Consider the following 14,597-nt stretch of genomic DNA (forward strand, 5'->3'; position numbering starts at 1 on the left):
AGGGGGACATTACTGGGCAACTTGATCAACAACTGTGGTTCAATTTTGGGAATGACCATACACTGCATTTCACAAAATTATCCTCATGTCTAAATGCAGTAACAAAACACCTGGAGATGTTTAACTTACATTATAAAAGTGGCTTTTAAAATACTATGTAACAGCTATCACTCACTTAAGCCTGAATGCTCAGTAATTTGACAACAACCTATCAAATTTCCAAGTCAACTTTTATTCATTATGTAACAACCTTTCTGTTTCCATGTTGTCTTTAAAATCTTGATTTAGGATACAGTTTTAAAAATAAATCTAAAAATAGATTTTTCGGTAGCAATTACTGTAATAACAACAAAAAATCTAAGAAATGTTGTATGCTTTACAGGAGTAAAACATGCATTAAAAATATTTATCCTTATTAATCCAAAGGAAATGTTGTTTAAGTATTTTCTTTCCAAGACACTTCTCTACTTATGAAATACAAGTTATCTGTTCAAGAGAAAATATTCTGCCTCTCTGTTAATTCTTTGCTTCCAATCCCAATACAGTTCATGCCAAGAAGTTTGGTGAATATCTACATGATAGTTTTCATGAAGAAGGTGGCTGAAAAGAAAAAGTCAAATAATATCCTCAGTGAGATACATATATATAAACTAGTCAGTTTATGACTTGATTAATGGAAGGGAAGTTGCTCAATCACCATTAATATCTTGGTTATTATCCACAACTGCTGCTTCCTACCTGCTAAAGGACACCATGAAATTAATGGGAGGGAAGAGCAGACATTATTGTGGTAGGGAGATGAAGGGCATATAAACCCATAAACTGTAGGAAAACAAGTTTCCCCTATCAAATCATATTCTATAATCCTCCAAAAGCAAAATGAGAAGTTGAGGAAGCTGCATAATCAGGCTAAGATGTCCTTTAGGGCTAAATCTGGAAACATCAGATGTCAGTTCAGAGAGCAAAGAAACGATTCTTCTGCCCATCTCATCTCTCAGAACAAGCAGAGATCCAAATACATTGAGAAGGAACACCAGAATCCTGGAGATTTAACATAATACACAAATTTCTATACGAGCCCATGAAAGTTCTTTACAGAAAACACATTTCATATGAATGATCAATTTGGAACCAGAATAGACACATTAATGGTTTAAATGAACCATGAAACAACACATGAAGATCAGGCTTTTAGAAGGGTTTACAACACAAGAAGTAGATCACCAGCTTTACCTGCAAGTAGGCGGGAAAGGTTTCTTCAAGTTTATTTTTCTTTTTCCTGTAACGCTTTTTTATTTTCTCAGTACTTTCGGAAGCTGGGACAGACTCCTCAACCGGAGTGTCTGGCAGCTGTTCTGTCCAACCTACAAAGGAACATTTGAGCATAAATGAATAAAACACTCAGTATTTTGCTCTAAAGATAGAGTGGCAGCACATCTGGCTACCTCTGGGCGCATGGGTTACTGCACATCACTCCAGATGCATTCCAAAGGTGGCTTTCATGCAGCTGTGAACTGCCCTGACCAGCCAGGCTCTGGCAACAGGAAATGCGAGATGTGACACCAGGCACATCGCTGTTGTACCTCCCAGCTACACACAGACCTTTAACTTCTGTATCTCCAAGTGACCTAAGAATTCTCTAATTTGACAGATGTTATAGGTTCCATTCAACCAGATATCAGAAAAGGCAGTATCACTGAAGAGGTATCTCCAGTGACATCAGTGTTGAGTTACACATTAACCACCTTTCATTTCATACGCTTTTTTTTCTCAAATTAAAAGTAAAAAACTTATTTTTTTTTAAATCTAAGAAAGAACTATCATATAAACAATGAACAGCCTAGAAAAAGAAATCTATAAAGAAGCCCTTCAAAAAAAATTACACATTTATTCAGCTGTCATATTTCAGAGTGGCACTGATTTTTCTAATAAACACAAAAGCACACAGTGCTCATCAATCACTCAGTATTTTATTACAACAGGGCAAGAAAAACACTGCAGGTAATGCAGAACTTTTCAAGTCCTGCTACTTCTGTCTTGCCAAAGCAAATTACATGAAGTTAAGGACTCTGGCAAGTTATTTAAGAAACGGTATTATCATAGTAATAAAATCAGCTCTGCTTTGTACTGCAGTGATCTCCTGCAGCATATCCACAGGACCATGAGTGGAATGAGGTTTACGAACACTGTGACCTCTACACTGTCTAAGAGGAAGATTTTACAGAGAAAATTAATGGATGTGACAAGGGTGCAAAAAATCCTGGTAAAGCTGATGAGTACTGGCCACTGAGAAGAAGGCTCTCAGCAAGCTATGATGATTTAAAACATACAGTGATTTTCTAATTTGTATTTTTCTCAAATAGCAATTGTGCCCGAGCAGACAAAAAAGAAGCTCCAACTTTCAACTGAAGAATACTTGCTTAAGAATACTGCTTTTTAACAATATGCATTGTAGTGTTACCCAGAATGGGGAATTAGCTTTTTAGCCCATTTAAAAAAAATTTTTACTTACAGGAGCAGACACTCTATGGAAATGAAAAGATCTAACACAAGGTTTTCAGCACTACCTAAAATAAGGCAGTATGCTACACTGAAGTAATACTTACAAAGCAGAAACTACAGCTGTAACACTAATATTAAAGAGAAAGCAAGCACCATACATAAACTGGGCCCTTAGCTAGAATATCTGGTTGCAATGATAAAAAAGCATTTATTGGCTTCAAAAAGTAGTTCTACAAATGCAAGCACAGACGGTATTTTAATGTTTGATTTTAATAATACTGCCTGGATGCTGTAGCAAAGATCCAGTCTCCACCATGTTGTACAAATCTACAGCAAGAAACTGATCTGGCTCTACAAAGGGTAAAAACACAACAGCTAAATAGAAAGGAGGGATTATAGGAGAAATCACAGGCCAGGGTCTTTAACTGGGGTGGTACCGGCCACTCTTTAGAAGCAGCTGCCTACTTCTGCTGACTTTCCAGGGAGCAGGCTCTGAATTAAACATATTCCACATCTGCCCTGAATGATACCTCAACGTTCTCTAGATTAGTGTGAACAACTCCAGATGGATGGAATAATTTAGTCTGATCACACACGGCAAGAAAGAGAAAAAAGCCCATGAATAAAATCTGACTTCTTGTTAGATGCCCCATCTACCGAGAACTGCGGTGTCAGAGGCATGAAAATGGCTCTGCCATGGGAAAAGACACCCAACAAAGTCAAGGATTCTTCATCCCTGGAAAAGGCAACACTCATGGGGAAATATGACACACATCTAGAAAATATTACTGTATCACAGATTAGTATGGAATGATTTTTAAAAAATAATCTTTTGCAACATTAAACATGAGGGCAACTTATGAAACTCTCAGATATCTGATACCCACTTTAAAATACAAAGGAATTATTTCTTCATGCAACAATAACATATCATTAAACCCTCTAATAAAGGATTTTCCAGACCATACAGAGATATATAAAAATTGATTAGACACACTCATGGAATATGAAACTCTGCTGAGTATTAAAACTGATGGTCCAGAAGACACCCCTGGACAAGGGCTACATCTGGAGAAAGGTGTATCAGAAAGAGGACTGCTCTAAATCTAACTTAGTAATAATAATAATAATTCTCACTATTTATCTCCTACAATAGCCTGCAATTCATTATTTCGGTTTCTTTGTAAATCATGGGCTCTGTTAAAATTATAGCTATGCAGGAATGGGTATTTTCAGTTGAACTAATAAAGCCATTTATTACAAACATGACAAACATATATGTTGATGAGTTGTATTGTTTTTATTGCATTACGCAATAAATTTAAAACCAAATTCCTGCACTCACCTTCATCTCTGCCAGGCAACTGTTCAGAAACAGATCCAGAAGAGTCTTTCCTGGAGAGAGATCTTTTGGTCTTCCCCTGCCCTGTACGACTTCTCTGACGTACCATAAATCCACCAATACCTTAACAAGGAAGCAAAAATTCAACATATTGAATAAATATTGCGTTTCACAGTACGGATGAAAGCCAAGATTACTCTGCAGGTCAAGGGGGCTGCTGCATCTAGATGTCTAAGAATGAATCTGAGATACTTGAAGGCATTTTCATTTGGAGTTTTACAAAACATTTCTGAATTTTTGTGTCTCAGGTGGTATATATGCAATCAAAAAAGACTTGAATTTTAGGACTGTAAAATATCCACAAGAAGTTCAAATCGCCAAACCTGGCAACTTTCAGATGTTGGTTTTCCCCTCCCTTGGGGCAAACTGATGAGTTGCTGGAATTAGCTGTCAATCTACCAAATGAAACCTATTAAAGAACCTCAAAGGATCACAAAAACCCCTTGCAAATAGCCCTAGAGAGCCCACCACTGTAAATGATGGTACCAGAGAAGGACACATCCCAAATAGAAAGATAATTAATCAACATCATAGTGCCTGAAACTCCTGAATCCTTCACTAGAGACCGACTGCAGAGCTCCTGATCCTTTGCAGTTGGTGTGTATGCATCTAAATGTATCAGATACAGATTTGTTTCATTTTCCAAGGGAGTTGTTGGCTGCAGAAAACTAATGCATGACTAATAGATGTATTCTATCTGGATACAACTCAAGTGTTTGTGCACCCCGGACACATAGTTAATTAATTCAGTCAGGATAATTAAGAGTCAACTGCACTAAGAAATTAAAATAAATGAATTCATCCAATAACCGAATTCATTAAAATCACCTGTCAGCAGTAATCCACAAATACCTGGTAAATTACTCTTTTAAAATATTTCAGAAAACAAGTAAAATAACTGCAAAAAGTTCTCAGAAGTTCAGATATTGACAGATATACATATACATACACACATAAAAACTGTCCTTCACCAATTATAGACATACAGCACAATTTCATATCAAGTTAAGATCAGCACAAGGCACAGATCTGAACTACTACAAGTAAGTGACAGCACACTGAGAACAAGTGCACTGCTGACCAGCAACCTTTAGAAATGTGTTTCGGTAAGAGGAAAAAAAGAACTTTAAACAGAATAAGAAAAAAAATCTACAGTCAACAATAAATAGTAGAATACTTCAGAATTTCATATTGTTTTCCAATTTTTTTTTGTAATTATACAGAAAAAAAATAACAATGGACACACAATGATCTAAGTTACTTCATCCTACCGGGTCTGTATGGTTTTCGCTTCCTTTTTTTAATCCCATCAGCTCCTTCAGCCACTTTGGTATCATCATCCACAGCTTCCCGTTCTGGGCTGGAATCTGATTTTCCATCACAATCCATAAGGTCACCTTCTGCAGAAAAGAGGCAATGGTAACTTTAACTGAAAAAGGGAAAGAAAATTATTATTTCTAAAATTTCTACATCTGTTTTCTGAGAAACTGGCTGAGAATGACAGACTTTTCAAAAGGTGACAGATAAGCATAATCCCTGGACATTTTTGGGAAACCCACCCTACCTATACACACATCTCCTATGAGACAATGTTTAGACAAAACCAGAGAATAAATGCTATAATTAATGTATGTAAATCAGAGAAAATTTTTGGTACCTCCTTCAGAGGCTTGTGCTAAGTGTCTGAGCAATCTCTAGCCATACCATCAAAGAATATGGATCCAATTTACCAAGATAAACTTCCTTTTGTTCGTTGTCCTCCTCAGTTTTGTTTGATAGGGCTTTCTCTGTATTGAGAAGACACTGAAAAACTGCAGCTTGCACTTGGAAGTTAAAGTGTAATGACTTTTTAGTGCAGTGGGTTCATGACTTGAAGCCATGTGACTGACTGAAAGCAGACTGATCTATGAAGAGGAATTTGACTTATCTAATACAAAATTCAGCCCAAAGGAATTACTCAGCCTTGAAGATGAAGACTATAATTCAAAGTTAGTTTATATTCTGTGGGAAAGCAGGGTAGAAATAGACGTAAAGTATGATGACATTAAAAAGCCTTTGGTGTTGAAGGGAGAGGGAACTAACTCTTCCTGATAACCCCAAAAAGACCTTACATCTTCATTTTACCATAAAGCTTCTGAAATGTTAAGCATATTCTCATCCCGAGAAGATACTGGAATTCTGATGTTCTGCTTTGGATTTAGGTGTATAATTCTAGATGGGCTAAAACCCCATGAAGTTGTAGGAGGGAAAAATATTGTTAGAGCTGGACTCCTTCACAACACTTTTGCTGTGGTAGAACTGCAACCCTCACTCTTCCACAGGTGGGGTCATGGCCCAGACTTTCCCACTGATAAAGATCTTACTGAGCTCTACCAACAAGGCCAGTGGCTTGGCAAAGGCCAACAAGCTGAAGCTCCCAAAGCAAGCTCAACTTCCAAGTAGACTCTAAAATGTAGAACACCCAATGAAATGCTGAACCTGACAAGAGCCTACAGACAAGACGGCAACAAAATGGCAAAACTCAAGTTCAGTTTTCTCACACAAAACCTCTTTTTTTCCACCTGGAACATCAAGAGTCAAAATAAGAGGCTCTTCCTTTTTCCCTGGGATTACTACACTGTGTACTCCAATCAAAGCCATGGCACAGCTTTATTCATCCTGATGCTCATACAAAAATTCCAGATGTTCAGAGACAGACACAGACTACTCTACAGAGTAGAGCCCTACACACACAGAGCTACAAGGGAATCCAGCTCATCTGGGTACTTGCTGTGCTGTTACCATCGCACACATGGATGCGCTTTAACTTGAAAAAAGGCAACGAAAGGTGATCAGAACTGAAACTGAAGTCGTGGAAGCTCTGGCTCTCCCTTTCTTACCCTGCTATCACATCTATATATCCTGTTATCTACACAAAAAGACCTACCACTGATGGAAGCCAATAAGCAGATAATTAAGTCAGGCAAAGTCATAGAGAAAAAAGGCACATATTTTTAAAAGTGAAGATGATTAACCATTGAAGAAGTGACTAGCTGCATCCAAATTCAAAAGCATTTTTTGCTTTCAACAACCTAGCTGATGGAGAATATGAAAGTATGAGATGAGAAACTTCAGAGCCTGTGTAATGCTAGGATAGCATACCAGATCCTGTGAATACTGGACAAAATGAAAGAAAACCAAAATGTTATAAAGGTTATAAAGAAATAAAGGAAGCTATTATAAAAAAAAAAAAAGTAGTTCTAGTCAATAACAGAGGGTAAGAATGTGTTCATCGAATAAGAGGAACAATACCTTCTATCAACAAGTTAACACTGAAACTTCACTGATGGCTGAACTACCCAGTTATCTCAAGTACATTCTGCAGCTAAAATAAGCTGCTTCTTATGACATTTAATCTGATTACCAAGGCAGTGTTGCGTTAACAGAATTGTGGGGAGGTGGGGTGCCTGTGTACCTCTGTTCCTCTCCAAAGAGACACCTACATGACCAAAGCAGTAACTTTCACACCTGCCACTGGAAGGAGCCTTTCCCCAGGTCACAACTAACACCTATTGTGGCATCACCCTTCTCGGGATGCACAGCCAGACCGCAGCAAGGACAATGCTGCTGCACCACACAAGTGGTGTTAGCCCAGATCACTGAATCTCAGGCCAGCTCACCTTATTCTTTCAGAAAAGAGAAATACTCTCAGCAAAGAACTTTTTACTCCACTTTCCCACTTGATTTTAATACCAGCTTTTCAGTGATACAGATGTTGCTTTGCTGAGCCACCACTTTCAAACAGTTTGCACTGAGTTTGAGTACACTTGTACTCAGTGAATGCACAATGTTTCCCACAGGTAACCCAAAGATGAGACAAAAAGTCATCTCCTATTTCCAGTGCTGGCAGCCCTAGAAAGGCAAGTTTCCTATAGGATGGATGACCCATAAACGGAACAAGAAAAATTCCTGAAAGGAACAACAATGAGCCATAACTACTGTTCAATAAATTTCCATAAAACATTCTGTACAGAACACAGGAGTATCAGTGTAGTAAGAACTCCCAGGGATATTTGCAATACACACAGGTACTGCAACACTCCAAGCTACAAGACATGCCAAAAGTAGACTGCTACCTCTACTGTCATCCATCTCCCCATCTCTTGAGTGTTCTGACTGGGCATCTGGGGGTGTCTGAAGCACAGCCACACTGTTCTGATTTATAATCTTCAGTTTAAGCTTTGGTTTCGTCCGTTTTCTTCTTGGTACTGTAACAGTGAGGCTCTGTAACTGAGACATGCCCGATTCTGTCAAGCAGACTCCATCCTGGGTGTATGTCTTCGGTGGGTCTATAAAAGTTGAATGAATCATAACAGCAATATAAAACTCTTTTAATTTACAAGTCTTAGATTTTTTAGGAATAGCACTTACAAGAGTTAATAATCCACATGTATGGAGCCGACCCATGAGTGAAGAAATTCGTATCAATAAACCAGAGATATCTGATACTGTCTTACACATTACAGTTAAAGCTTTATGATTTAGAGTCTGATGACAAACCCAGCAATAATCCATTACACTGCTATGAAACAATTTATGTCAAGGACTCATTAGAAAGAACGATTTGATTATGGAAACTGGTGTTTTTCAGGGTATTTCTCTATTACTGACACCCACAGGAAACTGTGCAAGTCATACTTTGGGTCCCTGTTGCTTATGAGTCAAGGCCCCCATCCAACCCCCAGCACTTTAACTTATTAATGACCTTAAACCTCCCAGAACTCCTGGTAACTCAGAGAAGTTATCAGCCCTACTTCATAGGCAGACAAAAAACCCAAGTTGTATCAAGTGAGCTGCTCAAGATCAAATTGGAAATCTTGGGGAGAACCCAAGTCTCCCAAGACCTGCAAGACTGCTTCCTCCTCAAGCTGTTACGTGACAATTGAGCCCACTGAAAAGCTCTAACATTCCTTGATTCACTATGCAGAAAGGCCCTGTCACCTGTGCTGGGGCCCTGCAAGTGGAAGCTTGGGAACTTTCAGGGAATTGCCAAATAATGAAGAGGCTGCAATGATGCTTCAGCTTTCTGAAGCCAATTAAATCATGCCTTGATTACACAGCTTTTGAAAACATGCAAATATAATAACATTTGTTCCTTTTAACCAAAAACATTTCCTCATGTAACATCTGACAATACAGCTGGTTCTGAAAAAATTCTTCCTACTTGACTGCCTTCTTACACTGAACATGAAAGGTGTGTGTTTCGAAAACATCTCACACTCTTTTCAGATTGAATATTCGAGGGGAGAACCTTCTCTCAGAAGGTGTCAAGTAGAAAAAACTCTGATGTGATGGAAGCTGTCCTAACACGGCAGCAGCTGCTGGGTGCTATCATTATAAAGACTGACTTGTGAGTAGGCTTGTCAGGATTATAAATTCCTAGCACAAGCCAGACAAATACAGAAAAGCTGCATCCTTCTAACAGCTCAAGCCTGTAAACATTTGTGTACATGCTTGACTCAGCCACACTGTGTTATCATCACTGATATTAAGGCAAGCAACTAAGACTGCAGGATCAAAGCATAATTTAAAGTAATTATTATAGGGCAGGTATGGCAGGCAAAAGAGAAGAAGAGAGAATGAGGGAAAAAAAATGGAAAGCATGCTGTGGTAACTGAAGGATAGTTAATGCTGTGTGTTACAAAACCATAGGAAAAGGTATTTTTGTCTCATGTAAAAATATACCCTTAAAATACGCTAAATGATCAGATATTAAGCATTTACATTCTTTACCTAGTTCTTTTGATTTTGAAATAATCTGAGCTCCAACTGATGAATCACAACAGTCCAAAGAAGGCACTGAAAAATATAAGGAAAATAATTTCAACTTTTAAAATTGGTGACTTGATTTAAATTGAAACTATCAATTTTCCTTCAGACAGTTCTGCTAAACTCCCTGATTTATACTGCTGGCAATTATTTACTTGCACCTTTAAAATAAAGGGCTTTTCAGCGTCACAGATGTGACTACAAAACAAGCCTGATATAAACTGAAGTTCTCCAGCTTCCTAGAGCCAAGAATGGCATTGGAATAGCACTGAACTCAATGGGAAATTATCTCTTTCTACTGGACCAAGGGCAAATGAATACACTGGATCTATTGGGTTGGAAAGCAACCTCTACATTAGCCACGATGCTCAGGTTTTGCTGCCCTAATCATTAAAAATGGGAGGGTTTTGTGAAGTTGGTATTGACCAGTATTTCCCCAAGGCGGGCCCAGCACACTCCCAGAGCTTGCACACAAGATTCTCGCTGTGTCTGTGCTGTCAGGCCTCTTACACAGCACTTATGAGAAGGCTGATGTATCTGAGAACAGATAACACAAGACCTGTGGAAGTTAGATAGGGTAATTCTTATTCCAGATAAGAGTATTGATAAATGGAACAGCAGAAACTCAACCTCAAAACTACAGCTTGTGTGCTACAGGGAAGCAGTGGAACAGTGTGACTGGAAAATAATAATCAAAATGCCATTTTGCTGTGGGCAGAAATGCTCTTCCCTTTTGCCTTAACTACGTAACTGCAATCATGCTTCACTCACCTATGATGGGTAGACTAAACTTTTAATATTAGTAGTGACTTCACAGAGATTACAAAGACAGAGTAAGTAAAGTGAAAATTAGGAGCTTCTATCTCGCAAACACTGAACTGGAATCAGAAAACCTGTTAGTCTGGCACAGTTAGCATTACCACAGAGGCAAGTTTATCCATGCTTTTTTCCCTTTTTTTGCCTAGAAATCTTATTCATGCTGAATTTAGGACTCAAGATAATATCAGGAGTATTTCCTTTGTGTCTGTCACTCAAGATGAGACCCCTGAGGCAGAGAACCCATGGGGGGCTTCGTGTGTCACATCAACCATGGTACCATGGCACGTGTGCTGCTGCTCCCCACCTCAAAAACATCGTGGGAGCCAGGGCAAGACTAGGAAAAGCACAAAAGCTTCTGAGTAACACTTAAAATGAGTATGAAAACTACAGAATGCTTTCTAGGCATATAAACAAATTTAAGGAAAGTTCAAGTCTTCAAAAACGACAGTGCTTTGAAAGTTTTACGTAATGTTCAACTAATGCACAGGGTATAACCTACAGAAAACCAGTATTTCATGCAATTAGTAAATAAAAGGAGCCTGTGAGAGCTACTGAAAAACTGAACAGTGGGGGGAAAAGACAAGGAAGAAAATAAATTAAATATGACATTTTGAGAAAGACACAGAGCCAGAGAAAAACAAAAAATAATGGACAGGCTGTAGAATGGAAGATACTCAAAACACTGTACTGAAACAACAGAAAATAGGCAGATTGTAAGAACTATTCAAAGGGGAATAAGACATCATCTGTTCATTTAATTGGCAATAATTTACAAGATGTTTTAAGACTGAAGTAGAAATCATTGAATTGGAATCTAAGGTAAACATGAAGTTCAGAAAGACAGTTGTGAACAGGAATTTGAAATCTTTCATTTAAAAGTCAAACAACAGAGAGATCTTCTCATCCAGGTCAGACTGAACAATTTTAGCTCTGGAGGTTGAATAGAGTTGAAATGCTCAAATAAACAAGCTGATAGTGACACAGGTGAGGCCTTCAGAGACCCACTCACAAAAACTGCACAAACAGTGTTTGAAGACAGTAAAAAACAGACTTCCAGGAAATGAGAGAATTAGAGTGCAGATTAAGGATTACAATCAATAAAATGGATAGCAGAAAAGCATAGTACTGTTAGAGAAAGCCTACCCAAAGGAAAGAAAAAATCCTAAAATGGAAAAAAAAGTGCTTTCTGAGGCATTCAGCCGAAGTTTAACCAAAATTGTTCAACTTATCTGCAAAAGGGTTTAAATGTGCTGAATACTGTACAGCATTTAGTAGCTTTGGCTGAAAGTAAATAATTGCAACGGAATACAGTATGATGAGAAAAGAAAGGGGATTCCATTTTTAAGGCTGTAATAGAAAAGAACAATTCTAAGAAAAAATGAAACCAGCATATGGGACAGAGTGGAATGGTTGATGTACAAATACAGTACTAGCAGAGCACTCTTTATTGGGTGTCTGCATAACTGTCAGTGACACAGGGATTTTTTTGGTAAATACAGTAACACAAGAACATTAGAGCTGATGTAGTAAATGTGCCAAATAATAAATTCAAAAGTTGTTTTTTTAACACAGAGTACTATGTTGGGTTTGTATCTTGTATTTGTAAAGTACATAGAATTAAGTTTCAACGAGAAGAAAAATTCTATCACTTTAATGAAAATGATACAACAGAGACTGCCAGCCACAATGTGTCTCACTGGCAGTATCAGGCACCCCCGGACAGGGGTAAATGATACCAAATCCTCACTTCCTCCATGGGCATGTTTACTTGGGCTCCAGGAGGAATAACTGCACCCAGGCAGCTTCAGAAAACTGCAATCAGATCAGCTCTAACTGGTTACAGAAAACCAGGCAGAGCTGGTCCCTCTGCATCCTGCAGGGGAACAAAAACAGCACCAAGGGAGGAGGAAGCTGGAGCTTGGATGAAGAAAGGATGGGAGTAAGTGAGGAAGGATGGAATTTGCAAATGGGGCATATGACATACAAGGGCAAATGACACAAAGGCAGAACTGATGAGTAGATGGTCAATAACTGCTTGTCCAGGAGTAGATGTGGATGAGAGAGACACATACCTCTCTTGAATGTGCAAGAATTACAGCACAGGGGAAAAGCTGCTGCTACCTAAAGCTGTTACCTGCTAGCATCTAGTCATGCTAATTCGAAAATTTTTCTACAGGACACAGCAATTATGCTGGGGGACGTATGTTATAACTTGGGACAGTACTAAAAGGAACCTGATAAAACACTGATCAGAGATGGTTATTTCACAATAACCTAGTATTGAAGGTTTCTGGTACACTACACTGGAACAACTCCTACCACATTCTGGCTTTTGATATTTATGCACGTTCAAGAAGAAAAACACTATCTTTTATTTCTGTTTCCTGAAGAAGATGACTTCGTAAGATTATCAGGTATGATGAGCTAGGAAGAGAAATGAAAGCTCCTTCTCAATACCTACACACTAGAGCCATTTACTTTTCACCAAGAGTACACCTGCAATGTTTTGTTCATTAGGTTGAGGGGCTCTTGCTTCCTCTAGAAAGAAAGTGGTTAAAAACCCTGGAATAATACTTGCAACACATCTATGATGCATCAAATGGAAAGGGTATGAACCATCCCAGTAAGAATCCCACAATATGACACATTTTAAGAAGCTTTCTACTGCTAACTAACATTTGTTTCTCTAAGTTTATCAAATGCTAATTCTTCTCACTTTGAAACAAAAAATTACAGAAAATTTTCAGAGGAGTTTCAGAAGAATTCACAAAAGAACAAAATATTTCATATAAAAGTACATGCAGGTATTTCCATGAACATGCATCAAAGGACACATTCAGACATGCAACTGTGCAAATGTACATGTGTTAGAGAGGCTTTAATACTGAGTCAAAACAGAAGAAAATAAGCAGACAAACTTCTCATATAAAAAAGGTGAAAAAAACCTGCAAAGAAAGCTTGGGAACCCCCAAGGGACTGGTTCCTATTCCTTGGAACCCAAACCTAAGCAACACAACTTCACAGAGGAGAGCAGGAAGGACTAACTCAGGGGGGACCAGCTTCTGCCTGAAGTGAAACACCTCTGATACCATCTTGTGAAGCTGCTCCATCTCACGTATCATGGGTTTTAATTCTCTCTAAAAGATAGCTCTGCCAACTCCAAAGAGAAAGGAAGGAGTATTTAATTGGATCTTTTTGCTTTAAGTACTCAAAGCTTATTATCAAAATAAACAGAAATCTGTGTTATATCTGCAAGTTTCTTGCTTTTTCCACTTACAAAACCTCTCTCCTTTTGAATTTTTGAAAGCAAACCTTTACAATGAAGTGGCTTGCAGAAATACAGAAGCATTAGTCATTCTTCTATTAAGTGATAAAAATGGGCTACTTGGAAGTGTTCCAGCAGGGAGTATATAAACCTCCAGGGTCAGGTCAGTAAGTTACAATTACTGCTGTGATGAGGACATGCTAGTGTTAAGGGACATTAGATGCTCTATTGAACTCTTCTTGGCAGACCTCTCGAGTGCATGCTTCACAACCTCTTCAATCTTGATCAGGAAAAACAATCTTACTGACATCTTCTTGGTGGATACGAGTATTTCTTGAAACATTTGCCTAGTTCTTGTACCCTCCTCCTACTGTTCTCCTGTGATACCCCAATAAAGGGGTAATATGAACACTTTCATGTGCTTATGCTAAAAATGGGAATAGGTGCCAATGTTAAAGCAGCTGACTGAAGCAGCAACTTCCATGAGCTGACATGCAGGGAAAACAGACCTGGGCTATCACCCTTGCAACAAGACTATAAATCATGTCACAGGCCAACCTAACTGCTGACAGGCCACTCACAGGAACATTAACCAGCACCATGCCATGGAACCAGATGCTGTAAATGTGCTTGAACTGCAGTAACCTCGGCTCCTGAAGCACCACTGCTACAGAACCGTGATACAGGGCAACAAGGCTGTCGGTATCCATGTCCAGAGAAGTCCAAAGTTCATCAGAAGGAATTACACATTTTAATTAAGGAATTACACACTTTAATTAATAAGGAAGTGACAACTCCCAA

At 38.5% G+C, this 14,597-nt stretch overlaps 1 protein-coding gene across 1 annotated transcript in view; it reads right to left on the reverse strand.

Annotated features, from left to right (window-relative positions):
- Positions 1-14,597, reverse strand: part of KMT2C (lysine methyltransferase 2C) — a 193,907-nt gene that overhangs the window by 46,819 nt on the left and 132,491 nt on the right. Inside the window, 5 exon segments of the mRNA XM_082283329.1 lie at positions 1,234-1,364; positions 3,848-3,967; positions 5,176-5,304; positions 8,020-8,232; positions 9,677-9,742. Coding sequence (XP_082139455.1) covers positions 1,234-1,364; positions 3,848-3,967; positions 5,176-5,304; positions 8,020-8,232; positions 9,677-9,742 — 659 coding nt within the window.

This window comes from Coloeus monedula (assembly GCF_965178545.1).
Source record: "Coloeus monedula genome assembly, chromosome: 1".
Classification (NCBI taxonomy): domain Eukaryota; kingdom Metazoa; phylum Chordata; class Aves; order Passeriformes; family Corvidae; genus Coloeus; species Coloeus monedula.